We start from the raw sequence: 27,976 nt of genomic DNA, 5'->3' as shown, positions 1-27,976 counted from the left end.
ATATGTTTTTGTTGGTGTTGTCTGTGTGGAAACAAAGTCTGTTTAATATCATCTGTTGCATGGAATGTGAAGGTTCTCTCCTGTTTAGTGTGGATGTCTCTGTAAACACAGCAGATTGTGCAGTGAGCGCTGCAGCAGGAAAACAACCGTACATACAAATAACCAAGTTTAATATAAGATTTACAGGCAGAGAAAAGAAATGAATATTGCACAGATATCCTCCCAAACACCACCTTCACTCTGTAAATCAAACGCACCTCGAACACTTAACTATTTTTTATCCTACTTCAAACTAAGGTGGATATATCAAGTGCGCCTGATGTTCAGTTTTTATTAAAAAGACAATTTTAAATGAACAACCTTAAAGTGACAGAAGTGGACTTGTTTTGTTTGCTTGGTGACCTTTTGTTTTTCAGGTCATTTCTTGTGGGATGTTTCTACAACAGGCCGACACAGTTTGGTACCAACGTTACAACAGTAATGACTGTCGTAAAAGGACAAAGTGTTCGGCTCAGTGAAACATAAAAAGCTGCAAATCTAGTGAATATATATGTCACTATGGAAATGATGAACAAATCAACTTACAGCTGAACAGTGGGAAAAGAATTGGGGAAAAAGCGGTGGACTTTGTCACACACAGTTTGATGCTGAGAGGAAAAGCTGCTGGTTTTACTGAAGGCTGGGCTCAAAATCTGCACCTGGTTTGTCCAGTGAGCAGATCTCGTCTTCACAGCCAAGGAGTAAAAGAGCATCACAACTAAATGATGCTGCAGAGTAAAATTGCACATTTCTGTTCTACTGTTCTCAATTTCACCAATAAACTTTGTGCCTGTTCAAAATTTGCAGAAGAAACTGTCAGTCTGCTGGTGATTGGTCCCATTTTCAGGGAACTGAACCAGTGACCTGCTGAGTTTTGATGATGATGATGACCAGCATCAATCTGCAGTTAAAACATTAAGAGTGTGAATCAGTTTTGTTTTTTTTTAGTTTGTGCATTTTTTTGGCAGTTGTGGGACGCCATAGACCTCATTTCCCAAAAAGCACCACCACTGCTGGTATCCGTGGTAACGCACTCCGCAGTTCAATCACACACAGCTGAAGAAAGGCAGACAGAAAAGGAAAGGAGCGGAGCTTTCAGGTTTTCCCGTGGTCTTCCTCTCAGCTCCACGGAGGGATCTCCTCTCCAAACTTGGCACAGTGAGCAGTGTTTTTAGCTTCGAACACAACCTGAGAACAAATGGGGGAAAAAATCATAATATATTTGAAGTAGCGAAAGTTTCAGGTTCCATTTTGTTCAAACTTCACTTTGTGAGAAGTCTCAGCCGCTCTGATGCAGAAACTGTAACGCCAGGCACACCCGTTCATGAATGTAACAAAGATTGTTAGTTCTGAATGATGGGATACTTCACTACAAGCAAAATTCCTAGGATCAAACCTTACTTAAAAATACAAGCAACAACATGTAGTTGCTGCACTAATTTTAATATATAATAAAGTTTCATCTGCAACGCTGCATCATATTCAATAACACCAGTTGTTTCTAACAGTCTGTTCTCTGTTTGGTTTCCAGGGAAGAGTCACCTGGTTGTGTACGTAGGCCTCACACAGGTAGCACCACACCGACAGGTCGGAGAAGCTGAGGACCAGTGGATGTTCAGACACAGCCCCGTGAGTCACCATGTGTTCGTTAATGTACCGACCACAGAACACCTGAGGACAGCACAGAAAGCAGGTCACACACACAGTGTTACACTGACAGCAGGTGCTGTGTTGAATAGGTTAGAAAGGTGACCTGGTAGCAGGTGAGACAGATCCAGTTCTCAACATCAGAGCCGCAGTTCTGACATGGCATGAAGACGTCGATACCTGAAGGGGGGACAGGCTTCACAGCATCCAGGTGAGGACACCAGCACAGGGGGTCCACCAGGTACAGGCCGGGCTGCAAAGAGAGGGACAGCTTAGAAACACAGACAGGCATGTTTCCAGTGGGATCTTTGACACAAATGATTTCCTGACTTCATCTCTTTGTTTTCCGCGTGTCAGACACATCTCGGGCTTTGACCAACCACATGCTCCCTCTGCATCTGGCTCCACCCCCACTTCAGCAGCAGCCCAGTCCTCAACGGCAACTGCCTCTGATGCTGCCACAGCAACAGGCTGTAAACAGGTAATAAGATAAATAAGTGAAACAGGGTACAATGTCAGACCTGGCAATCCTAAAGAAAGTTACTGTGTACATATCTGGGGTGTTCATTCTGATGTCAGTATCAGTAATGCAGACTGTGCAGACGGTGTTTACACATGGACAACAAAACTGGTGAACAACAAGCCTCCAAATGCACAGAAACGTTATGGCAATTTCCACCACCCTCCCAGTCCTTTATCAAGTCATTATGACCCAGGCAGACTGACAATGGGAACGATCAACATATTATTTCCATTATTGACACTTTTTGGTCGTTCGAACTCAAAGGAGAAGCAAAATGTGCACAGGTTGGCAGTCCTGATACAGTTAAAACTAGAGGTCGATCGATCGTCCTGTGAAGGCCGAGCAGATTAATCAGCTGTTTTTTTTTACACATTTTAGTTAATCGGCATCAGCCCACTTCCCTGCACGTTAGGGCAATTTATAGGCAGGCACATCTGCGACCAGCTAAGCTGATGTTTCTGTCTGCTGAAAAGCGTCCAAAAACGGTAGGAAAGTACTTATCTTTCATTTTTAATTTAGCCTTATACATTTCATTGGTTAAATATGAAGATACTTTTGGAGAGCGATTGCGAGCAACTTTTTGGGTCTGTATTGTTAGCAAGCTGTAGTTTAGGCTGTAGGCATGGATACCAAAACATGCTAACAAGCCCAGCGGCTAAATTATTATAGCAGCATGCATTGTATGGATAAACTCATATGTTATTCATTCTGTTTCTGTACTGGAGAGTTTCTCTCCCTCCATGTGAGAGGCGGCGCAACGCCCACACTGTAGCTGTGCCCTGTTTACATTTTATACACACGGCTTCAACAAATGATGGCAGGGGAAAACCATTTGTTTCAAACGCGTAATTACATTGTAGCGTATTAGAATTGACGCTGACCATGCTTATCATGTGTGCAACAATTCTGAAAGTAGAAATGCGTGCAATTCAGACGAATATTCTTGCTAAAACACGCAGGATAACTTTCCTCAATAAATGTGTCTGTGCGTCCGACAAACACAAGAAAGATGAAGAGGGAAAATTAAAATTCGGCCAAAAGAATCGGCACCATATATCGGCCATTGGCTGCCTTGATTTCTAAATATCAGCATCGGCCAGAGAAAACCCATATCGGTCGACCTCTAGTTAAAACACATTTTCTTACTGACTCACCTGAGCCAGAGCGATATCTGCTGACTGGCCAGTCTCAGGTATGACTTCACTAGACTCCGCCTTCATTTCACTAGACTCCGCCTTTACTTCACCTTCACAGGTGACCTTCTCTGGGGTTAGGCGGACCTTTGGTCTGGCTCCACCCACTGGAGTGGAGGTAACAGGAGTGTGATTGCCTGAAGTTTGGCTGATGTCCAGACTGGCCAATCCCTGAGTGAGCTGTTCCAGGCTGTTCTCCTTCTGATTGGATGAAAACAAGAGGTTTTTTATAATTAACTTGTTTCATTCTAAAATAACTATTTTCTCTGAATTTCTTACTGTGTCGTCCAGTCCTGTAGGGGGCAGTGGAGGTTTATCTCTGCTGCTCTGCACTGACTTCCTGCTGTTTCCTTTAGAACTACGTTTTCCACGATGCTTCAGGGAGGACGGGGACGCCCGCATAGACTCTGGGACTGACAGACAGGACAGGAACTTATAACAATAAATTAAAAAAAACAGGAGCAAATTAAATAAAAAAAATAATAAATTACATGAATGAAAACTAAAATTAAATAAAAAACAAAGCAAAACAAATAAAAAATAAGTTTAATATAAAAATCCCACACTGACTGTGTATCCTCAGGGACCTCCAGTAGGGGGCGTGGTGTCGAATCACCTCCCTGATTGTTTCCACAGCACTGTGATGAGGAGGAGGAAGGGGCATCACCAAGGAGGGAGGATGGTCTCCTAGCAACACACTGGTGCACATCGCCATGGAGTCAGAGATAGAGGTCAAGTTGTAACCTCCCTGGAGAGAGACGTTTTGGTTGGTCACATCCTGGTGTTTCACACATGCCGCTCTTCAGTCACACCTCAAACAAACTCGAGACCTATGCTTCCTTTGCTACCGAGCAGGAAGCAGCTTTAGGTCACGCCAGCCCTGAAACTCATGCCTGTTCTGCTTTGACTTGGGACTCAAAGTTTATTTCACTTAAAGACACCTAAAGTCGTCACTTCTTAAACATTCACCTGTACATTTATATCACTATACTATACTATACTATACTATACTATACTATACTATACTATATACTCACCTCCAGGATGAGTAAGATCCGGCCCCCAGCCAGTGACATTAGCAAATGTGTGAGGTGGGCGTACCCCTCTGGGGTCACATGATATCCACCCAGAGGGTCCCCCCGAGCCGCATCGAAGCCAGCCGACACCAGAACCAGACCAGGGTTGAACTGCAAAAAGGGCCAACCAATTAGGGGACCAGATCTATTCCTAACCCTGTGTGTGTGTGTGTGTGTGTATGTGTGTGTGTGTGTGTGGTTACCTCAGCAGCAATTGGCATGACAACATGATGAAATGCAGCAAGGTAGTCGGAGTCACCCATCCGTCCTCCACTCCATGCCACGTTGACGTTAAACCCTGCCCCCTTGGCCACACCCACCTTGTCAGGAGCGGCATCTTCTGAACATGGGAAGAAGGTCCCGTTGTCATAGCGATGGAGAGACATGTACAGGATGCTGGAGATGGAGAGTCTATCATCACTTCAGTCCACCACAGTTTTCTTTTAAGTCATATCACACCCCATCTCCTCCTCACCTGTCATCGTCCTCAAACATGTGCTGTGTCCCGTTGCCGTGGTGAACGTCCCAGTCAAGGATGAGAACTCTTAGTGGTGCATCATTGGAGATTTTCTGGGCATAGCGAGCGGCAAGCGATGCCGTGTTGAAGAAACAGAAACCACAAGGAGAATCTCTTTCTGCGTGATGACCAGGAGGACGGACGATCGCCACGGCGTTACACACCTGGAGAGGGAAAAAAAAAAAAAAAAAAAAAAATCACGTGTGTCACTGTGTGTGTGTCACTGTGTGTGTGTCACTGTGTGTGTGTCACTGTGTGTGTGTGTGTGTCACCTGTCCGGTGAGGATCCAGTCCACAGCGTTGAAGCAGCCTCCAGCAGCTAACTGGGCAGACTGGAAGCTCTGGTTGTTGATGTAGATGGAATTGAACTCTTGTCCCAGTTTATACAGATCTCTGGGCTTCATCACTGCTGTGGCCTTCATCTGCTCGATGTGCTGCACACTGAACACACACACAGACACACACACACACACTGAGTGTCCTTGTCCCACTGAAGGGGCCAGATCCTTTGAAAGATGTGGTCTACAAAGGTGCAAATTATATGTTGGTCTGTGAAGGATTCGACATTTGAAGCCTTTGTTTCCCAGGGCAACAAGGCCGCCTTTGAAGGAGCCTTTGAAACTGTACAATGCTGTGACGCAACGGCCTAAAAAAGCAGCCTTTGAAGGATGCACAGATACTGATACTGCTGTTCATGTCAATCGATCGACTGATGGACCAAATCCCACCATTCCTGCATTATTTTCCTGGAAATGTGGGAACTGGTTGTTCATCAGTGAACATCACAGCGTATGTAGTTACCTGTGACACACAGAGAGCTCTTCCTCCGTCGCCAGGCGAGCTGGTATCCGTTGGCAACGGTTGACCAATCCGAGCTGCTGATGCTTGGAGAAGATCTTGGCGACCCTCTGAGGCTGCTCGGGGTGGTGTCTGCAGGCAGTCACAGGGTCAGGGTCTGAGCCAGTTTACGGCAGCAGCAGGTTCAACGTCACTCACCTGTCCCACATGTTCAGGTGCTCCATCATCCTCTCATCATACACCAGACCTGTTGTCCTGGCAGTAGAGGAGGACTTGGAGTATTTTAGGCCCTGCTCATTGTTTGTTGCTCTGAGGACACTCCCCTCAGCCAATGGGCTGCCTTCTGCACAGGAAGCAGAAAGAGAGAAACTCTGGGGTGACATGTTCGCTTTGTGTGGCACAAAATCCGGGAGTCGATTGCAGGTGGAACTGGTCTAAATTAATCCTAACCAGCTGAGCTAACGTTTCTGTGAGTCTTACCCAGCACTTGCAGAGAGGCCCAGTGTGGATATAGAGCAGAGATCGTCTGAGAGATGGACTGCAAAGCACTGAGAGACACAAAGTCAGAAATCAAACGTTGGGTCAGTTCAGGCTCCTGGTTCCATATGTGACATCACAGCTGTTATTCTCACTGCAAGGAGAATTTACTAAGGGTTACTGACATTTTGGTAAATCCCATTGTTGGTGAGGAAGAACCACGTGAGTCAGTGCAGCAGATCATCTCAGTTCCCTAACAGCATCCTGTGAGCAGTATGCTGAGGTTCAAATTACCTGTGACTCAGATTTGGTCTAGATGTTACCTGTCAGATGGAGCGGTGGGTGGAGTTAGAGGAGGACAGACTCTTCCCAGCAGAGCTTTGACACAGGCTGCAGCGCCCTCTGCTGTTGACTGTAGGTTGTAACCTCCCTACAAACACACAATAAACCAGCTCAGTTCAGATTTCTGAAGCTGCTGGATGTTAACTGAGAGTATAAAATTTTATGTTTTACCTCAAGAGCGAGAACAAGTCGACCTTCAGCCAAACTCATCAACATGTGAGTGAGAACATGGAAACACTGAGGACTCACACACATCTGGCCCTGGACACACAAACAGCAAGAGGAGGCGGTTAAAGATGGAACCACATTAAGAAAACAGATCTGTTGCTGGCCTCACGTCTGTGCAGTTTTTACCTTCTGATCGCCGACTGCAGCATCGAATCCAGCAGAGACCAGAACCAACTGAGGCTGAAACTAAACACACACACTTCATGAATCAACACATAGCACCAACATTACCCGTTTACTTTGTCTGTGTCTTTCTATGGCTGTGGGGACAACTTTCACTCAATTAACTTTACTTCTGCACTGTGACGACATTTCTATTGTTGTGAGGACACTTTTGCATGATAGAGACCCGGTCTGACCCCTTCAAAGAGCTGTTTTAAGGGTCAGACCGGGTTTTAGGGTTCAGTTTAGACCCAGGTACAGGTTTGTGTTAGGGGCTAGAGGATGTCCTCACAAACACAGTAAGACAAACGTGTGTGCGTTACCTCGTAAGCTACAGGCAGCAGCAGCTGCTGGAAAGCTGTGATGTAATCGGCATCTGTCATCCCAGTCTGAACAACAACAAAAGGATGAACATGATGAGGAAAAATAAAAACAGTACTGTAAAGATGACCACTTTCAACCTGCTCTCTCAATCAGTTCCCGGCCTGTGTTAACGAGCAAACCGTCATGACGAGCTCTGACCACTGCAAGGACTCACTTTGTTCCAGGGCAGGTTGATGTTTCTTCCTTCAGCTCGTCCACTGCCCACAAACTGACTGCCAGATTCTGTGAGGTGAGGCCAAAAAGCACCCTGCTCATACCTGTGGACACTGAAGTACAGGACGCTGGAGACAGAGCACACAGGCAGGGGGTTTAACTACACTGACCTCATCTCTGTTGGTCATTGTAGCAGTTATAATTGGATGAAGAGGATCTTACCTGGGATCTTCCTGGAACAGGTACTGGATCCCCTGACCATGGTGCACATCCCAGTCTACAATCAACACCCTGACACACACAGAACAGTTACCGCTTCATTAAACCAGTCTGATCACTCAGCTCCTTCCACATTTAGCGTGAAACCACACACACCCACCTGCTGACTGCATGTCTGGTCTGAGCATATCGAGCTGCGATCCCCACATTGTTGAAGATACAGTAACCATTGGACATGTGGCAGTGAGCGTGATGACCTGGAGGTCTGACAGAGACAGTCGTTACCATTTGGATTTCACCGTTTCAGGAACGGAAATGTTGCATTCGGGTGCTCCAGGTCAAATATGATGGAGGAGGAGCAACTGAATGCAATACTAGGAGCTCCAAGTGTTGTTACCTGATGACAGCAAATCCATTCCTGAGTTCAGATGTCATCACCAGATCAACCAGCTGCAGGACTGAACCCACTGCCATCACACTGACCTGGAAGGACTCCTACACACACACACACACACACACACATACACAAAGTTATCAGATATTGAGTGTAAGTGAGTAAGTCGGTGAGTGAGTGTGTGTTTGTGTGTTCTTACAGGGTGGAAGTAAACAGAGTCGTATTTCTCAGACAGAGTTTGGAGTTCACTCTCTGACATGGTCTGAGTTGACTTAATCAAATCCACATACTGTTTCCTGCAAACACAATACAGCAGTCTGAATCAGATGGCTGTGCTGTGCTGAACACCAGTCAGATCACAGTGGAATATTTGCATCTGTTGACTCACGTGTGAACGAGCAGCAGCTCTTCTTCTGTGGCTTCTCTGGGCTGAAACAGACACAGACAGTTCATCAGCAGTCACTCATTCTATGTCCTGTCCTGTCCTGTCCTGTCCGTGTTCTATCTTCCTGTCCTGTCCGTGTTCTATCTACCTGCACTTTGCTCATTGCCCTTTATTCAAACCACTGCTTTGAACACACACACACACACACACACACACACACACGCAGTGGTTTGTCTTATTCAAACCACTGCTTTGAACAAAGGTGAACTATTACAGTCAAACACAGACCTCCACTCTGATGCAGTGAGGCAGCAGCTCCTGTGTCTCCAGCTCCTTCATGATGGTCGTCACTCTGTCTGGACTCTCTGGATGACTGAAACACAACACCACCACAAACACAACAACACACAGGATCACACTGAGGTACAAGGGAGGCTCTGGATGGAACAACAAAACAACATAATTATTATGTAAACACACAGGTTTGAATCTATAAAAACCAACATGTCACACTGTGTGTTTGTCACTTTCCTAAAATGATGACGAGTTTACAGGTGGGCAGGCTACCTGGGCTCCCACAGGTTCTTATAATGAGTGAAGATCTCAGAGTAAACCAGACCAGTACCAGTGGCTGCTGAGCTGCCTGACAGATCCTACACAAACCCACACACACACACACACACACAGCGAAAGGGTTAGGTCTGGGTAATGTGGGAATGGACAGGTGATGACCTAATTACTGTCTAAATATGAATACCTGGCAATGAATTATAGGTCTGACAAACAAAGACACACAAAAGTGCAAATGCAAATTGTTACATGGAAACCTTTAAATCCTACAGCAATTATTTTTTCACAATTCTTTATATATTTTGAATATTTGCCCTTTCTAATTTCTAAGATATGAGGTTATGATGCTTTATCTCACATGACAGTACACAGTTTTTCACGGTTTCACATTGTCCAGAATAAAAGACTGACGAACAATACCTAGATAATCAATCAAAACATTCAGCACACTAATTGTTGATTGCTGATACGTAAACAGACAGACAGATAAGAAAACAAACAAGTAAACAGACAGATAAGTAAACAGAGAGGCAGGTAAACAGACAGGCAAACAGACAGGCAGGTAAACAGACAGATAAGTAAACAGAGAGGCAGGTAAACAGGTAATTTACCAGTTTATGCAGCCTGTCGTTCAGCTCCTCCTCTCTCTCCTCTCTGTTCCTCTCCATCCTTCCTTTCCTCTTCACCTCCTGCAGATTGCTTCCTCCTTTCCTCTCCTCGTTTCCTTTGCTGCTGCCGCCCTGAAAAACAAGGGCATGGTTCACAGCTGTTCGCTCTGACAGCAGACTGACAGCTGAGTCACAAACTCAGAAGACAAAACATGAAGTAACGTGGAAGGTTACTTCAGGTGTTGTTTCAGTCTGTCCAAACAGCACGCTGACAAACGTTTCCAGTTTTTCTGGGTAAACCATCTGAGGAACTGATTTGTTTAATTACATGACACCCATGAGTTTCTCTGCTGGCACCGTAACGCTGCCACCTCTTAAGAACATTTCAATCCTTATGAGGACATTTGTGCACAGCTACATTCAGGTCATCGTGTGTGTGTGTGTGTGTGTTAGGTGACTGACCTGAGGAGACAGGCGAGGAGATCTTCTGACTGACTTCAGTCCAGATCCTGAAGGATCAGATCCAGACTGCATCTCTGATCCACCTGAAGTCCAGCAGGAACCACTGCAGCTCACTGGTAGAGGCAACATGATTTAATTATTAATCAATCTGTTAACTATTTATAAGTTAAGCATGCAGTGAGTGAATTCCACAGACTGACAGATGTAAGGACCTGACAAAATCCAGTCTGTCACTATCAGTGAAACCACAAATTAAGGATTACACACGACCTGGACTTTGACCAGCAGGAAGTTCATGGATGGATTAGCCAGTTTATAAATGTTTACACGTCATCGGATTAATAAATCAGTCTGCCAGTGAGAACAGGCCTCGTGGCTTTTCCACATCAGACTGCTGGTTCTGTTGTCCCGAGCAGAACCACACTAACACCGAACCCTGGACCGGTACGCCCATCATTGACTAACCGTGCAGCTAACCTGGCAGCGGACCGGTAACCGTAATTCATGGGCTGTTTTCAGTCCTGGTCCACAAACAAACCGATAAACCAGACACTTACAGCAGCCGAGGGCGCGCCAACTGACGGTGACCGTCGCGCACTCATGACGTCACCCGTTCCAAGAGGCGCGCGCGCGCATCATACAATAATTTGAATTTTTACTGGTTTCATTATAAACTACAATGTGATCAAATAATAATCACAACCAATGCCATGTTCCTCCCTCTGTTAACGCTTCTCTATGGATAGACTTAAAAAAGCTTGTGATATTGATTATTGTCCCTAAATCAATAGGCTGTGATTAGTTTCTGTAAAATAGTAAAAATGCACTTAAAATAATTATACGCACGGAACAGAAACCGAAGGTGTATTAACAGTATAGGAAACTACGACTGAACAGCACCAGATGACTCAGAGCTGCGTCTGTAAAGGAACATCCCTCACCTGCACACACCTCAGCAGTCACGACTCATCGTCCTTTCTGCTTAGACCGTCCATAACGTAAATTACAATAATTAAAAAATGAATTTTATTAGATTAATTGCAATATGGTGGTTATTCCTGTGTAATGTTTCTGTATAGTTGAAACAGACCTTTAATGACACACACTCAAATGACTTAATATTACGTGTATTGTCTGAATATTGATTCCAAGAAAAAGAAGCCCGTAACAAACATACCTCATATTTCGAATAAAACACCTAGATGTAAAAAAATACTTAACCTTTTTCATTTCAACATTCAACAACCAGTTTTTTTTTAAGTTTTAGTCACATCATCATCTTCATGCATTCATCTGGCAAACCAGGTTCAAAACTTCAGCTTCTAATTACAGGTCTGCATAAAACCAGCATCCATTTTTTAAAAAACATCAAAGGTAATACAACATGGTTCAATAAGACAAACCATACAACCAAATACAAAAATCATATAGAGAAGAACAATAAAAACAACACGAGAAGATAAAGTGCAAGAAGTCAGAACATCCTTAGTGTTTCTGTTATTTTGTCCATCTGTAATAATGTTGGTTTACTGAAATTGGTTGTAGCGTTTCATTACTGCATCAGTGTCCGGGTGAGCAGTGGATTGTGCGTAGTATAGTGTTGTTAAAAAGAGATCTGGACCTCTGTTAATACTGTTTGTTACCAACATTTTCATAAGAGCTTATGTGACTATAAATAATGTGTTTACTAGAGGAGTCGATCATTCAGGTTCTCATAAATGTGACATGTTATTTCAATTATTCCATCTTTAGCTCATGAAAACAACACCTTAATTTATGCAGACTATCTCACATGTCCAACATACTTGGCAATAAAAATGATTCTGATCATAACAAAATATCACAGTGATTAAATTATGACCTTGTCAAAATATTATAATATACATTTTTCATCATCCATCATCCATCCATCTTCTTCCGCTCATCTGGGGCCGGATCGCAGGGGCAGAAGCCTAAGCAGGGATGCCCAGACTTCCTTTTCCCTGGACACTTCCTCCATCTCTTCTGGGTGGACGGGGTGTTCCCAGGCCAGCCGAGAGACATGGTCCCTCCAGTGTGTCCAGGACACATTTTTCATAACTACAAAATCTATATATTTTGATCCTGTACCTGTTAATTACAAGATAATCTGGGAACTGTAATATCTCCTGATTATGGGATAATGATAATTATGACATATGGTCTTCTTCACATGTTTAGTTGGTTAATGTAACATCCCTTTGAACACTGTTTCCCATGATACATTTTGCTGGTTTGAGATTTGTGACTGAAAAATTATCTCACACACACACACACACACACACACACACACACACACACAAACAAACAAACAAACAAACACTTAAAATCTCTCCAGAGATGTGTTGACATCCAGCACCTGTCTACCTGTCCATCTCCAACTGTCTATCTGTCTTTGGTGGAGCGCAGGTCGGTTGTGATCGGGTCATGCTGAATGGTCTGGTGCAGCATCAGGGCCAATAAACCGGCTCGATTGGTCATGGCCGTCCTGAGGTTCCTCTCTTGCTCAAACAGCTCGTCCAGCTTGTACCACTGACAGAGACAGACACACCGACATCAGTCACCACTGTCTGCCTGTCAGCTGACTTGGGCCAGCGTTAAAAAAGTTTGGTTAAAGTTTGGTTGGTTACCACTCTGACTCTCTCGAGGTCAACCTCGGCTCTGCGAAGCTTCTCCCAGCAGTAATGTTTGTTACACTTCCTCTTAGAAACGCGACAGAACTCTCCTGTCGGTTCGAACACGTCTTTCACCAGAGGACACCCACATACCTCATCTGCTGGGACCTGACGGACAGATAGACAGTCAGACAGACAGAAAGTCAGTCAGTCAGAGCTTGTTGATGTGTCCACAGCTGCTGTCAGGATCTGGAGTTACTGTTCTCAAACCAAAAACACTGTGTGTTCTTTAAAAACATCACAGGATAAAAAATACAGCTGACGAATAAGATGTAAAGTCAAGAGACAAACCTTTGGATCTCTGGAGTGCTCAGGGCATAAAACCTGTAGCCGCTTACAGTACGTCTTACTCTGAGGGTTGTACACATCACAGAACAACCTGGTGGCACTGACAGACAGACAGACAGACAGACGTTACTTTGGCAGCATCAAACCTAGAGGCAGACAGACAGACAGCCAAACAGGTGGTCTTACCCCTCTATACGTGTCGGGTACATGGAACCAAACGATGTCTGACTCTCATACTGTTGAACAGAGACAGAAATCAATGCAGCAGAACCAGAGATACTGACACATTATACACATATATTCTTCTCTTTGTTACAAACGGTCGCTTACAATACCCACAATGCACCTGCAGCTGGGACAGTTTGTTCAGTGATTGTGATGTGTCACGTAACTGCACATCTGCATGAACAAAACTGACATGGTGTTCCCCAGGACTACATTTTTGGGGCTCCTCTGGTCCGGGGCTCAGAGACTGAGCTCAGACCTGAACAAACACTAAAGTTCTGGACACACATCATGTCATCTGACCTTAGCGTAGCATCTCTCCATGTGTCTCAGCGCGACCTTTGGGTTGATGGGATGGCTGCAGGATACACAAAAGATCTGAAGGTCTGTGTCATCACCATCACCTTCAGTTACCTGCAGACAGAGAAACAGGTGAGAAAGACAGGTCTACTATCAGAAAAAACAAACTAAACTTTAACTGTTTCAGTTTCTCTCAGAGTCTCAGACCTCCTCGTGGTGCTGGACCTGCTGCAGTTTGGCGTTAGCAATGATGCCTTCGAGCTCGTGGAAACGTTTCTCCATCAGAGTGAGGCGGAGTCTCGCCGCCTGCTGCTCCCTCCTGATTCGCTCAAGCTGTTTCCGCCCCATTTCCTCAGCAACGCAAGGACTCTGCTGCCACTGCTGGATCCTCTGAGGCAGGATCTCATAGATACGACTGAGACACAAAGACACAGACACAGAAGCAGAGACAGATGCAGAGATACAGAGACAGAGATGCAGAGATACAGACAGATGCAGAGATGCAGACAGACACAGACAGACATGCAGATGCAGATATACAGAGATACAGACACAGACACACAATAATACAGATGCAGAGGTACAGACAGAAACAGACAGGTACATACAGATGCAGAGATGCCGATACAGAAACAGAGATACAGATGCAGAGATACAGACAGAGAGATAGAGATGCAGATGCACAGATACAGATTCAGAGATAGACAGACAGAAAATGTATAGATACAGACACAGACAGACACAAAAATACAGATGCAGAGGTACAGATTCAGAGCAGTTAATACTAAGTTTCTCTTGTAATGTGAAAACACCTTTAAACTGAGACTCACTTGGCAGCAAGCTTCATGCCGCAGTCCTCAGAGCAGTATTTGGAGTTGACTCTGGCTGGTTCAACACACCCGGGACCCAGACACTGCCTTAGAGCCCCACCCATCTCTTTAGCTCCTCCCTCCCCTGCTCGCTCGCTGTGTCGCACACGCTCCCTGTGACGCTGCTTAGCTTTGTGGCGACGAGGCTTTACCTCCTCTTTAGGAGCAGACACAGACTTCTACAGAACAGCACAGTTGTTATCAGTGACATCATCAAAAACATCTTCAGTCCGCTAATTTCCACTGTCCTCACCTTTTTCTCTGTCTTCTTCTCTCGTCTTTTCACATGTTTCACCTTTACTGCCTTCTTCCTCAGGGAGTCTGACTGGGCATCCTCTTCCTCGCTGTGCCACACCTGCAACAGGAAGATGCATCACACCACAGGAAGTGCCTGTTCTTGCAGCTGATTGGTCAGCAACACTCACTCTCACACTGACCAGGTCTTTGTATCCAGCAGCTTTATACTGCTCATACAGCTCCAGCTCGCTCTCACTGAAGCCTTCCTCCTCTTCCTCTTCCTCCTCCTCCTCAGTCTGATGCCCAACCCCTTTCCTCACTAGACACCGCCCCTTGGAACCACTCCGACTCATCTCTTCATCTCGGACACGAAGCATCTTCTGCTCAAAGACAAGAAAAACATAATCCAGATAAAGTAAACAGAATTATGATGAACACTTGATAATATATAACTACAACTATAATTCTGTGAAATCTTCCTGTCAAAGAGTCACTGATCATCAATAGTCACTGATAGGCTGATCACTCACCCGGGCTCGAACCTCACACTGCCTCAGTCGACACTTCTGTCTGATTTTGTTGGGACCTCCAAACTTCTTCATGTCTTTACAGAAGTCACACTGAGCGCAGTCCTCCGTCCGCAGACAGGCATCACACTCGCCACACATCCTGGCTGAACGCTTGATCTGAAGCAGAAATATTGCAGAACTTTTAGACAAAGTATGGGACTAAATACGGATGCATTAACTGAAAATATATACTATATTTGCTATAAACAAGCGAAAATGTCTTCAAACAAAAAAAACAATGTGTTAAGAAACTGAGTGGAACTGGCATTTCAAACTTAAACTCATAAAAGGAGTGAAACTGTCTGATTGGTTACCGGTCACCTGTGAGCCCCACCCTCTCTTAGTCACCTTACCTGGGAACCCCGCCTCCTGTCAATCCTGGGCTGGGGGGTAGTGCTCCCATCTCCCTCGGGTTTGTCATCTCTCTCAGGTTCTGCCTCTTTCTCCTCTTTTTCCTTGGTCTTCTTCAGGCGGTATTTAACCTCCAGAGACGGATCTCTGTCTATGGGAAGCACAACAACCAGCTAACTAGCAACCAGCTAACAGCTCACGCTTAGATAACTGGCAACCTGCTAACATTCAGCTAACTAGCAACCAGCTAACACTTAGCTAACTGGCAGCAACTTGCTAAGACTCAGCTAACAAGCAACCAGCTAACAGCTAACACTGAGCTAACTGGCAACCTGCTAACAACTAACAGACAGCTAACAGATACAGTGCTACCAGCTATCACACAGCTAACTGGCAATCTGCTAACAGCTAACACATAGCTAACATATAAGGTGCTAACACATAGCTAACAGATAAGGTGCTAACAGCTAACACATAGCTAACAGATAAAGTGCTAACAGCTAATAAACAGCTAACAGATAAGGTGCTAACAGCTAACACATGGCTAACAGATAAGATGCTAACAGCTAACACATCGCTAACAGATAAAGTGCTAACAGCTAACACGTAGCTAACAGATAAGGTGCTAACAGCTAACACATAGCTAACAGATAAAGTGCTAACACCTAATAAACAGCTAACAGATAAGGTGCTAACAGCTAACACATAGCTAACAGATAAGATGCTAACAGCTAACACATAGCTAACAGAAAAGGTGCTAACAGCTAACACATAGCTAACAGATAAAGTGCTAACAGCTAACAAACAGCTATAGTAATGCATCAGTGGCTCTTCATTGGTGCATAATGATGAAATTTACCAGTGTAAATCTGATGTTATTTTAATGTTTTGTATTATCATATCTCAAACATGTGTCTGCATGTGTGCATTAGCGGATGAATAAACATTTGATCTGTAGTTAGGACGATGTGTGTGGGACTGGGTCAGAATAAACTCCAGTGTGTATTGATGCTGATGAAGCAGCAACATCTAATTGATGGTTCTTACAGTTCATGGACAGAGAGGAGGAAGAACCAGGCTGTGATATTTGTGAGAGCAGGAAAGACACTGTTGGTTTGAGTCTAAAGATTGAAAAATAAAGAATATCAGCAAACATTTGATTTTTCCACAGTAACCCTGTTTTTGACCAAGCATATTTTATGGGGAACTGACCTCTGCATTTCTGACAGTACCAGACTCTGATGGATTTGGCTGCTTTTTCTGAAACTCCAATACAGTCTCCATGAAACCACTCAGTGCAGCTGTCGCACCCTCTGAAAGATGGGACAGACAAACAGGTAAACAGATTAAAAGGTAAACAGATAAACAGGTTAGTTTTAGCTGTTGTACTTGTGCAATGAGGTTTATTTACATCATGAAACAGTTGATGTCTGGTTTCCTGCAGATACAGTACACAGGAGCACTGGGGGTTTCCATGGCAACCCCTCCTCCTCTCTCTTCACCATCCTTTTCACCTCCCTCTCCTCCTCCTTGCTCCTCTTCCTCCTCCGGGGCTCGCTCTGCTCCTGCTGCCTCCTCAGACTAGAAACCACAAACAAAAGCAAATCAAGTCTGAAGTTAATAGAAACACTTTGCAATAACTCGCTGCTGTGTCCCAGACACCAAAATAAGCCTGAATCTAGACCCCATCAGACCAGGTCTAGATCCAAGACCACTTCACCATTCTTGTAATCTTATTCTATTTATTCTTCACAATTCTTTATTCGACACGTGAAAACACAGTCTCCTTCCAGACCCGATCAGACCAGGCCTAGATCCAAGCTGGATTATATTAAACAACAGAATTGGAAAGTTTTTGCAGATTTGTGACTTAATATAAAACCTGTATTCAGCCTTTAAAAGCAAAAATGGCGGATTTGGATTCTACGAAACCGTAGTCCGTTCACTTCTCTGCAGATTCTTCAAACTGTGTGTGATGCTGCCGGTCATTAAACGGTGCATCCAGCTGCTCCGTTATTCCATCACCAGGACTCACCATGATGAAGCTGCTGTGGTTCACACGCACGAAGAAGAACCGGTCCTCCGGTGCAAATCTCACCTGAAGCCCCTTTCCGGTTCACTGATTTCTCATTTTTACTCAAATCTACTAAAATCTCTTTGTTTCCACTTCATCCGCTGCTGCAGCTTCTTCTGTGTGGACAAAAATCCCGGTGGTCGGAGAGGAGCCGCTACACAGCGACCCCTGCAGGACGCGGTAACGGGGAGGATCCATCCACGTAGAAAAGAAAACGGTGCGATATCAGACACGTGATGTTTTATCTGCTGTGTAGCAGCCGTTCCAGGACCACAACAAGCAGCAGCTGCTGCATGTCTGTGGGAGTCCCGCAGGTGGCGCCATCTTCCAGCACAGACCCAGGACCAGTCTACGTTGTGATCAATAAAGTTTAATGATCCGACTGTATTTTGTTTGAGTCATCTGATTCTGAAAAGGAACTAAAATTAGCAGATAAATGTAAATACAAGGTTTGGCTCTGATGTAGTGAAGTCCAAGGATGAAGTAGCACTACATGGAAATACTCAAAGTATAAATACCTCAAAACTGCATTTAACTACAGTACTTGAGTAAAAGTAGCTACTTTCCAGCACTGAACAGAGGCCGTGATACATTTTCAGTCAAATACCTGCGTTATAGTTTATGATGATACTTGTAGAGTACTGTGGAGTATTTTGCAGTATTCTAATTGGTACTTTGATATAAAGTCTGAGTACTTCTTCCACAGCCGCTCTGATGTCCGTCTCCTGATCCAGGATCAGTTCTGTTCTGAATGTGCACCTACGCACTCCTGGGTACTTTACAGGACCGTCCCGTGATAGCGAAACATTTCGTGAGCGTGCGTCGGCGCGTGCATGTGTTGCTGTTTAAAGGAAACGGCGCAGGAGCGGTCACACACATGCGCGCCCTGGAGACGAAACGGCGAACTAAGAAAAGTTTAACAGCGAAAAGCGGAGAAACGGCTGCAGGTGCGTGTTTTAGCTTTCCTCATCATCTTCGTCATTATCATTGTTGTTGATGTTGTTTGATCGTCAGGCGATACAGACCGGCAGAAACAGAGCGACTGAGCTCTTTATTAGATCTGACCTGAACTGTCCTTCACTGTCTCCTTGTTCTCCGCTGGAACATGAATGGTCAGAACAACCAGAATAAACTGCAGAGACGCTTTAGCAAAGTTCAAAAAAATTAACTATTCTGAACAGTTCAGGGTCCAGTTCAGTTCAAACACTAAATTTATACAAAATGTCTGAGCGAGTTGAGATTACAGAAGAATAATTTTAATACTAACGACATAAATCCACTATAGATGATTTTACTTCTTGTCATATTTCATCTGCCGTTTTACTTTTCTTTGTTAAAGACGAGTTTCATGTATGAATGGTGGTTGTATGGATGCATAAATCCTGATATTGTTATTATTGTTAGTAGTAGAACTATAGTAACAGTAGAAATACCACAGAGTAAAAATCCTGCCTTCAAAATGTTACTGCAGTAAAAGTCTAAAAGTATCATCATCCAAATGTACTTGAAGTATCCAAAGTAAAAGTAGTCATTGTGCAGAATGGCCCATTTCACATGAATGTATCTGATATTATTGGATTCTAATTATTGATGCATTATTGTGTTCATCACTTTAATGTTGCAGCTGGTAAAGGTGGAGCTAATGTTAACTACCTTATATACTTCTAATTTGAAGTACTTTCCATACTGCTAGGTAGTTTGGGAATTTCCCACCAGGGATCAGTAAAGTTTGATGATTAGACTGTATTTTGTTTGATTCATCTGATTCTGAAAAGGAAGTTATCAGATAAATGTAGAGCAGGAAAAAGTACAAAGTTTGGCTCTGACATGTAGTGAAGTCCAGGGTAAAGTAGCACTACATGGAAATACTTAAAGTACAATAATGGGACTGGAGAGCAGTACTTGAGTTAATGTGCTAAATTTCTTATATTAGTATAAGAGTATTATTATTGTTATCATTATTATTATTATTATTATTACTAGTAGTAGTAGTAGTAGTAGTAACTATACAGTTATCTGTATACAGTTATCTGTACAGTCCAGCTTTAGATGTAATTTGTTGTCATTATGATCGTATGACATTGGCAGGATGGAAGTGACATCACACCCTGACGTCACTGAGAAAACAGCTAATAAGAGCCCAAACCAATCAGCATGCAATGTGAGTCAGCCAACAGCGAATGGGATGCTCCCACATCACAACACAGGTGAGAAAGAAATCTGATCATGTATATGACATCAAAGGATTTGTTTCCATGGTGACATTGAATGTCCGACATCATCCCTGGCTCGCACATCTGGATCCACATCCTGTCTAAGCCAGAGGACATGGGGGCACTTCCTGTTGAATTTTTACCCTGTGCTGGTTGTGACTTGCAGCAGGCAGGACTGATCCTGATCCAGTTCTCCACCCAAACCATGACCGATACGCCTTTCTTCCGAGCTGCAGCTTTAGAGAGGGATCTTGCTCCCTTACATGAGGAAGCATGTGAACAGACATTTTAACTCAGCAAATTCATTTTACTGTGGTGGAGAAAATTGTGCACCTGAAAAACAAACATCAACATAAATCACAAAAATTAGAGCATCAGAGTGAGGATAAAATCTGTAGCTGACTTCTGTCCACAGACCTCTTGTAACACTGACTTTTTAATCAGATATGTTTTAAATTCCTGTTTGTCTTTTGTTGTGATGACAAAATCAGGACTATTGAAACTGCTAAAAATGCAACAACTCATCACATGCTCAACAATGACTAAAGCTTGCACTGATTACAAACCCACACAAAGAGAACAAACCTAGTAGGTCTTCAGGCAGTAATATACAGTGGGTACGGAAAGTATTCAGACCCCTTTAAATTTTTCACTCTTTGTGTCATTGCAGCCATTTGCCAAAATCAAAAAAGTTCATTTTATTTCTCATTAATGTACACTCAGCACCCCATCTTGACAGAAAAAAACAGAAATGTAGACATTTTTGCAAATTTATTAAAAAAGAAAAACTGAAATCTCACATGGTCATAAGTATTCAGACCCTTTGCAGTGACACTCATATTTAACTCACATGCTGTCCATTTCTTCTGATCCTCCTTGAGATGGTTCTGCTCCTTCATTGGAGTCCAGCTGTGTTTAATTAAACTGATTGGACTTGATTAGGAAAGGCACACACCTGTCTATATAAATGACCTTACAGCTCACAGTGCATGTCAGAGCAAATGAGAATCATGAGGTCGAAGGAACTGCCCAAGGAGCTCAGAGACAGAATTGTGGCAAGGCACAGATCTGGCCAAGGTTACAAAAGAATTTCTGCAGCACTCAGGGTTCCTAAGAGCACAGTGGCCTCCATAATCCTCAAATGGAAAAAGTTTGGGACGACCAGAACTCTTCCTAGACCTGGCCGTCCAGCCAAACTGAGCAATCGTGGGAGAAGAGTCTTAGTGAGAGAGGTAAAGAAGAACCCAAAGATCACTGTGGCTGAGCTCCAGAGATGCAGTAGGGAGATGGGAGAAAGTTCCACAAAGTCAACTATCACTGCAGCCCTCCACCAGTCGGGGCTTTATGGCAGAGTGGCCCGACGGAAGCCTCTCTTCAGTGCAAGACACATGAAAGCCTGCATAGGGTTTGCCAAAAAACACATGAAGGACTCCCAGACCATGAGAAATAAGATTCTCTGGTCTGATGAGACCAAGATTGAACTTTTTGGCGTTAATTCTAAGCAGTATGTGTGGAGAAAACCAGGCACTGCTCATCACCTGCCCAATACAATCCCTACAGTGAAACATGGTGGTGGGAGCATCATGTTGTGGGGGTGTTTTTCAGCTGCAGGGACAGGACGACTGGTTGCAATTGAAGGAAAGATGAATGTGGCCAAGTACAGAGATATCCTGGAAGAAAACCTCTTCCAGAGTGCTCAGGCCCTCAGACTGGGCCGAAGGTTCACCTTTCAACAGGACAACAACCCTAAGCACACAGCTAAAATAACAAAGGAGGGGCTTTGGAACAACTCTGTGACCGTTCTTGACTGGCCCAGCCAGAGCCCTGACCTAAACCCAATTGAGCTTCTCTGGAGAGACCTGAAAATGGCTGTCCACCAACGTTCACCATCCAACCTGACAGAACTGGAGAGGATCTGCAAGGAAGAATGGCAGAGGATCCCCAAATCCAGGTGTGAAAAACTTGTTGCATCATTCCCAAGAAGACTCATGGCTGTACTAGCTCAAAAGGTGCTTCTACTCAATACTGAGCACAGGGTCTGAATACTTATGACCATGTGATATTTCAGTTTTTCTTTTTTAATAAATTTGCAAAAATTTCTACATTTCTGTTTTTTTCTGTCAAGATGGGGTGCTGAGTGTACATTAATGAGAAATAAAATGAACTTTTTTGATTTTGGCAAATGGCTGCAATGACACAAAGAGTGAAAAATTTAAAGGGGTCTGAATACTTTCCGTACCCACTGTATGTTTTTCAGCCTCATAGGCAGTTCAGGAACTTTGTGAAAACCAGCCTGGACACTCACCTGAGCTCACCTGTAACATCACCTTTACCTCCTTTAACTATGTGCTGATGTTTTCTGCTGTTTTAAACCTTCTTGCTGCAGATGATGCTCCTCCCCCTCTCCCTGATAGGCCAGAGGATGGTGATATCAGCGATGACTCTATGATGGACAGCACCTTCCCAAGTGACATTTCTCGACTCCTGCCCAACCAGGTCAGCTCTGCACTCAGAAAACAGAAAGGTAACAGCTGAATATCCCAGGTAACCTGGTTTCATGTACCTGACTGTGACGCGGCTCAGTCTGATCTGTGATGTTTTTACTCTGTCCATCAGATGTGGACAGCTCGTCAGTGTCTCCTCCTCCCATCTGCACCCCTCCGTCCTCCACTTTCACCCCGACCCCTCCTCCTCGGTCATCCACCGGTAACAGACAGAGCTGCAGCCTTCCTCATCATCACCATCGTCATCAACAGAGCACCAATCAGAAGCGTCTGTCCTCCACTAAAAGCCACGTCTCCCTCAAGACAGATGCCGCCCACATTAAGGAGGTTGCTGGAGATGGTGAGCCAATCAGCTTCAAACTTTGAACCTGTAAAGTTTGAGACAAGTTTCTGTGATGAGACAATGATGTTCATGACAAGATGAGACATCAACACAGACACAAAAACATGTCGTCAGTATATCGGCTCATTTTAGAGGTAAAGGGTTAGATCCAGGGAGAAGAGGTGATAGTGGACTTCTTGCTTTGTGCCCCTTTTGAGCTGGAAAAGTGGTTCACCTTAACATGATGGTGGTGAATGATTCCTTTAAAGGTCACAGCCGGTGATTCGGTGAGTATGTTACAGAGTCTAAATCCCATTCAGAAACTGACAGCAACAATGAGCATGGTGTAATCAGAGCCTGGTTTAGCTTATTGGTCTGTGCCTCAATTGTTGTCTGTAACTGTTCTTTTGAACAAATCCTGACCATCCATGAGAAAGAAACAAGTTGCTGGATGGAATTTGTGCAAAACAAAACCAGAACGTTACCAGCTGCTTCCTTTAAAACAAATCTATCCAGAAACGCAACATATCCTAAAAGGCTCACTTACTTTCTCTTTCCACTGTAAAGCAGACAGACAGATGCATGTGAGTGTGACCGGAAGCAGAGAGTTGGACTTATTTCATTGTGTATCAGCTGAACACTTCCAACATGAAAGTCTGCTTATCTCTACTGCACACACAGCCTGATACACTGCCCCCTCCCAGCATCAGTCAGTTTCTACCAACTGACAGCCACACATGGAAAGGTTGACAGCAAGACCACAGTTAATCTGCACTTTTTCATTTTCAGTGTTCAGTTCATTTCCATTGAGTTCAGTGGAATCTGGTGCAGAATCAACAGCTCTTTGCCATTCCTGATTGTTTTGTCTTTTAACTGCAGTGACCAGCAGCGGAAAAGATATTTTGTCCAGCTACTGTTCCAGAGTGAACATTTATGTTTTGCCTTAAAGCTGTTGCTTTTTATGGAAGGCCCTGACAGGCTACATTCAGGGATAAAAAAACATTTAGAACGCTAGGCGAAAAAAATGAGATCAACAAAAAAAAAAAAAAAAAAGTGTTTGTTCTGTCGCTGCACATTGTTGTGTTCACTGTCTCCTGATCTGTCTGTTCTGTCTCTGCACATTGTTGCGTTCACCGTCTCCTGATCTGTCTGTTCTGTCTCTGTACATTGTTGCGTTCACTGTCTCCTGATCTGTCTGTTCTGTCTCTGCACATTGTTGCATTCACTGTCTCCTGATCTGTCTGTTCTGTCTCTGCACATTGTTGCGTTCACCGTCTCCTGATCTGTCTGTTCTGTCTCTGCGCATTGTTGCATTCACCGTCTCCTGATCTGTCTGTTCTGTTCTCTCAGACTGTTGCGCTCACTGTCTCCTGGCCTGTCTGTTCTGCGAGCTGCTGTCCATGTGTTCCGCCGTGGGGGAGTGTCTTGCATGTGGAATGGGCGGGGCTGGATGCTGTGATGCTGTAGTTGGCGGCTGTTGCTGCTGCGTGGAGGCGGCAGGGGAGGCTGCCTGTACGGAGGAGGCGTGTCAGGCCGTGCTGGATTGTGGGATACTGGAGGACTGCTGCAGCTCGTCCGACTTCTTGGAGGTCTGCCTGGAGTGCTGCTCCATCTGTTTCCCCTCATAATGCAGCCAATCACAGAAGGACTACAAGATGATGTCAGACAGAATGAGTGCACTGTAAGTTTGTTGGATGAACTCTAACCCTGGTGGCTTTGATTCACCTGGAGTGACACCTTATTCTTCAAACTTGGCATTTCTTTCTGTTTTCATGACTGAAATCACTGAATCAAGTTTAATTCAGGTGGGACAGCTTCAGTCTGTGGGTTTGTCCTCTGTGGAGCACGAACCTGAGCTGTAATCTCTCCTCTGACTTTGGTGGAAATGGGTCTCTGAAAAGTGTCGGACAGACTTGGAGACAAGTTGGAGACAGACTGAAGGCTGTGTGTTATTCATGTGACCAGCTCACGCACATGAATGCAGGAAGAGTAAACTAATCACTGAGGCTGAGTCCACATCCCAGACCTGAGTGTCCTGCTGTTTCCATTAGATCTGCTGCTTGTATGTTTGCTCCTTCCCATCCATGTCTGTCAGGGTCATGTATTCGGCTCTGGTGTGAACACCGTTGAGCTCCTAAACTGCCACCATGCACAGATTGAACTGAAATGTGAGCCACATGCTACATGAAAAACAACAACGTCACTTGTGCACAATTTCCTCCAAAGCTGCTTGTTCCCATATGTTCCTTCCAGTTTGGCTCCATCAGAAGCTTCTCCATAAATGTCCAACAAATGTGAAGCGTCCTGGTCTCTCCACTGCCCCCCCTCCTCCATGTTGGTTTTTCCCACACTGAATGATGATGACAGAGGCAATATGTGCAGAGGAGGGAGACGTTAAAACAACCACATGGATTCTGATCTGACCGTTCTGACAGCGCTCGCACACTCATACATCGGATAGGAATCAGATCTAGGACCCGGTGGCCCAGATCTGATCTAAGAACATCCGGTTTGGTCTGTTCACATCAGCTGTGATTTGGATGGACCCATAAAGTCATGTGACTGATGTCGCTGGTTTAACCCTGACTCATGCCTCAGGCTTGGCTCAGGTAGATGAACTGCACCTTTGAATCATGTTAGCCAGTAACGTTGTGTCTGTAAACCACAGCTTCTTTCAGACTGCTCCGACCTGTTTTTGTGTTTGTGATTGACAGCTCAGGAGGGGGCAGGGCGGAGCAGGAAATGGGTCCTGTGTTGGACGGGAAGTGTGTGTTTGTTGAAGCGGCGTGCCAGATTGCCCAAACAGGAAGCAGGAAATCTCTGAAATGACAACAGCACCTGATCTGTGACCCTTGGACAGTCAACATCAAAGACACACACACAGAGTAACACAGACACACAGACCCAGTAACAACAGGCTGATTTCTCTCCATCACTGGACGATGACATCCAGGGGTTCAAAGCTGAGGCCCAGGACCCTCTGATGGAGTCAAAATCTGAGGAGTCACAGGAGATAAACAGAAAAATACTTTGATTTCAGAAACATTCCTCTGATAGTCGAGGTGTGTGACAGGACAGGCAGGCAGGTGAGGTATCTGATGATCCAGCCAAGGTGCAGGTACAACGGGAGCATGAGACACAGGCGAGCTGGAGGACAAGTGTCTGAGGATGGAGGGAAAAATATTATACAGGTCAGATTAATCAGGACTGTTTCCTTCTTCTGTGCTGGATTCCTAATAACAAACTGTCCTGACCTTTTTCCTTTACGGCCTCCCAGTGGTCAGACCAGTGAACTTCAAGTTTACTCGATAGAATATGATTCACCCCAAACCTCAAATACCAAAATAACTCATAAAACCAAACACCTAAAAAAAAAACGGCTGTAAATGATTATGATCATTTTGTTTGAATCTATGAAAGACTCTCCTGACTTTATGCTGACAAACATGTTTTCATCTTTTATAGTTTTTATCCATCCATCCCTTTTCTATGTGTGCTGTTTCATTCATTAAATAAAGTCAACAGTCTGGTTTTGTTTACTGATTTTATTTGCGTATAAAAATTTGAATGTGATACATAATTATCTATAAAAGCATATAGAAATGATGTTCAGACAGAAATGTAATAAATCTGTGTGTTAACTTAAAACAGACATGAATCCCATTATTCTGTCATTCTGATGACTGGCTGTTTCTATGGAAACCGCATCACGCCACACTCATGTCATGACATTTCATAGATATTTGTGGAAGCTCTGTTGTGACTGCTATTAGGGCAGACTCTTGGAAAACACTTAGACAACTTTCAGCAGTTTGTGTCAGAAATCAGTCTAAACTCTTGAGTGAAATGTGAACACACAGATACGTTGATGTGATCCAGTGTGACTTCCACTTCCCAAGGATCTCATAATCTCTCCTGTCCTTCCTCAATAAACCTCCATAAATCCACTGAGAAACCAGAGGAAACAGAGGCAGAACTTCATTCAGAATCCTGCTGTTTTAAGTTTGCTTCAGCATCACAGTGATCCAGGGACCTGTTGTCTGTACGTCCATGTGTTCACGGCAAACAACAACTGATCACAGTCAGTTCTGCCAACTTAATATTTCAAAATTTCAAATATTTTTTCATTTCAAATACAGACTAAAAAAAAACATGGCTGAAGTTTGTCACCAGCTTAACTCACTGGTGACATTATAAATCTTGTTAATTCTAAAAGTTTCTGTTTATAAAAGTGATGATTTTTAATGTTTAAAATAACATTAACCAAGACCAAGAGAAAGAAAACAGTACATAATGGACTAAAAATGTTCTCTGAAAGATAATAAAGTAATTAATACATTTAAGCAACTTCTGTATAAGAAACTCTGGAGTTGTGAAAAGTCCTGCTCTGAACTCCGTGTAAAACAAATTAATCTGAAACAGTATAGATATGGTCTTTTTAATTGAAGAGGGTGATCATAGTATGACGACGACGATGATGATGATGGCCGAGTCACAGCTTCCCTTCAATAGTAACACGTACCACAGGAGAATAATGAGCCTGGTTCTATCTGTTCCTCTAATGTCCAGGAAACAGTCAGCAACATTTCTGAAACCCCTGCTCAGTGTTAGTTTCCAGCACAGTGATTACTGATTATGGTTTTGTGTGTTTATGGACAATATTAATACTTACAGGCCTGAACTGAGATAGCAGAAGAGTCCAGCCCCATCAGTGAGCAAACACCTGTACACAGACTCAGGTGTCTGTGCAGCGCCACCTGCTGACTAAACTGATCAGAACTGGTAAAGCGCCTCAGCATAAACAGTTCCTGGTTGAAATCCCCGATTCAACTGATGGTGCTGCAGGTGAGTCACCTGCTGTTACATCACAAATGGGGGAGTGGCCACATGAATGCAGTTTGCTGCATATGAACAGACGCATTCACTGTTATCCAGATCACTGTGTAAATATCGATTTAAATTGAGTTTCAACCAGAGGAGCGTTTTGTAGAAGCCTGACTTGCTACTCCCAATGATGAGACAGTTGATTAGAATTTATAATTGGTATCATTTTCAGTTTAATAAGTCAAACACTGGACTTGGTCAGGCATTTTAACGAGTTTATATTTCCAGTTTTTTTAACTTTTTTTTTAGATATCTGGAGAAAATGCAACA

General features: G+C 44.0%; 3 protein-coding genes across 9 annotated transcripts; 1 reads left to right on the top strand and 2 right to left on the bottom strand.

Annotated features, from left to right (window-relative positions):
• Positions 1 to 153: 153 nt before the first annotated feature.
• hdac6 (histone deacetylase 6) lies at positions 154 to 10,782 on the bottom strand. Of its 5 annotated transcripts, none has more exons than XM_026332654.1 (29): positions 10,643 to 10,782; positions 10,178 to 10,290; positions 9,719 to 9,847; positions 9,105 to 9,190; positions 8,826 to 8,910; positions 8,541 to 8,581; positions 8,352 to 8,448; positions 8,156 to 8,253; positions 7,919 to 8,023; positions 7,762 to 7,830; positions 7,541 to 7,667; positions 7,326 to 7,391; positions 6,967 to 7,026; positions 6,784 to 6,873; positions 6,594 to 6,700; positions 6,274 to 6,341; positions 5,992 to 6,136; positions 5,797 to 5,925; positions 5,268 to 5,436; positions 4,954 to 5,159; positions 4,682 to 4,874; positions 4,440 to 4,589; positions 3,967 to 4,150; positions 3,682 to 3,815; positions 3,364 to 3,603; positions 2,017 to 2,157; positions 1,793 to 1,939; positions 1,582 to 1,710; positions 154 to 1,227 (listed from the first exon to the last, which is right to left on the bottom strand). In XM_026332654.1, exons 2-29 carry the CDS (start codon positions 10,247 to 10,249, stop codon positions 1,159 to 1,161), a joined length of 3,336 nt encoding a protein of 1,111 aa, XP_026188439.1. In that variant the 5' UTR covers positions 10,250 to 10,290; positions 10,643 to 10,782; the 3' UTR covers positions 154 to 1,158. The 5 variants fall into 5 exon arrangements, with proteins under 5 accessions (XP_026188439.1, XP_026188437.1, XP_026188442.1 ...); XM_026332652.1 differs by having other exon boundaries at positions 10,735 to 10,776; XM_026332657.1 differs by having other exon boundaries at positions 3,973 to 4,150; positions 10,735 to 10,776.
• A 683-nt stretch (positions 10,783 to 11,465) lies between these two features.
• On the bottom strand, positions 11,466 to 18,481 carry cxxc1a (CXXC finger protein 1a). Of its 2 annotated transcripts, XM_026332658.1 has the most exons (15): positions 18,391 to 18,481; positions 17,745 to 18,191; positions 17,121 to 17,290; positions 16,922 to 17,022; positions 15,712 to 15,860; positions 15,320 to 15,475; positions 14,990 to 15,169; positions 14,806 to 14,907; positions 14,514 to 14,731; positions 13,891 to 14,098; positions 13,687 to 13,797; positions 13,345 to 13,394; positions 13,162 to 13,258; positions 12,826 to 12,978; positions 11,466 to 12,727 (listed from the first exon to the last, which is right to left on the bottom strand). In XM_026332658.1, exons 2-15 carry the CDS (start codon positions 17,745 to 17,747, stop codon positions 12,581 to 12,583), a joined length of 1,845 nt encoding a protein of 614 aa, XP_026188443.1. In that variant the 5' UTR covers positions 17,748 to 18,191; positions 18,391 to 18,481; the 3' UTR covers positions 11,466 to 12,580. The 2 variants fall into 2 exon arrangements, with proteins under 2 accessions (XP_026188443.1, XP_026188444.1); XM_026332659.1 differs by lacking the exons at positions 17,745 to 18,191; positions 18,391 to 18,481 and adding an exon at positions 16,757 to 16,830 and having other exon boundaries at positions 17,121 to 17,160.
• A 99-nt stretch (positions 18,482 to 18,580) lies between these two features.
• LOC113145670 (myoD family inhibitor) lies at positions 18,581 to 26,356 on the top strand. 2 transcript variants are annotated; one of them, XR_004463115.1, is made up of 6 exons: positions 18,581 to 18,730; positions 19,872 to 19,990; positions 22,383 to 22,520; positions 22,613 to 22,840; positions 24,173 to 24,503; positions 25,537 to 26,356. XR_004463115.1 is itself a non-coding variant. In XM_026332663.1 (5 exons), the coding sequence occupies exons 2-5, from the start codon at positions 19,873 to 19,875 to the stop codon at positions 24,448 to 24,450; spliced, it is 762 nt and encodes a 253-aa protein (XP_026188448.1). In that variant the 5' UTR covers positions 18,581 to 18,730; position 19,872; the 3' UTR covers positions 24,451 to 25,069. The 2 variants fall into 2 exon arrangements, 1 of the variants encoding a protein (XP_026188448.1); XM_026332663.1 differs by lacking the exon at positions 25,537 to 26,356 and having other exon boundaries at positions 24,173 to 25,069.
• The last annotated feature ends 1,620 nt before the right edge of the window (positions 26,357 to 27,976 follow it).

Source organism: Mastacembelus armatus, chromosome 7 (assembly GCF_900324485.2).
Source record: "Mastacembelus armatus chromosome 7, fMasArm1.2, whole genome shotgun sequence".
Classification (NCBI taxonomy): Eukaryota; Metazoa; Chordata; class Actinopteri; order Synbranchiformes; family Mastacembelidae; genus Mastacembelus; species Mastacembelus armatus.
This window is presented reverse-complemented; position numbering and strand designations above follow the sequence as displayed.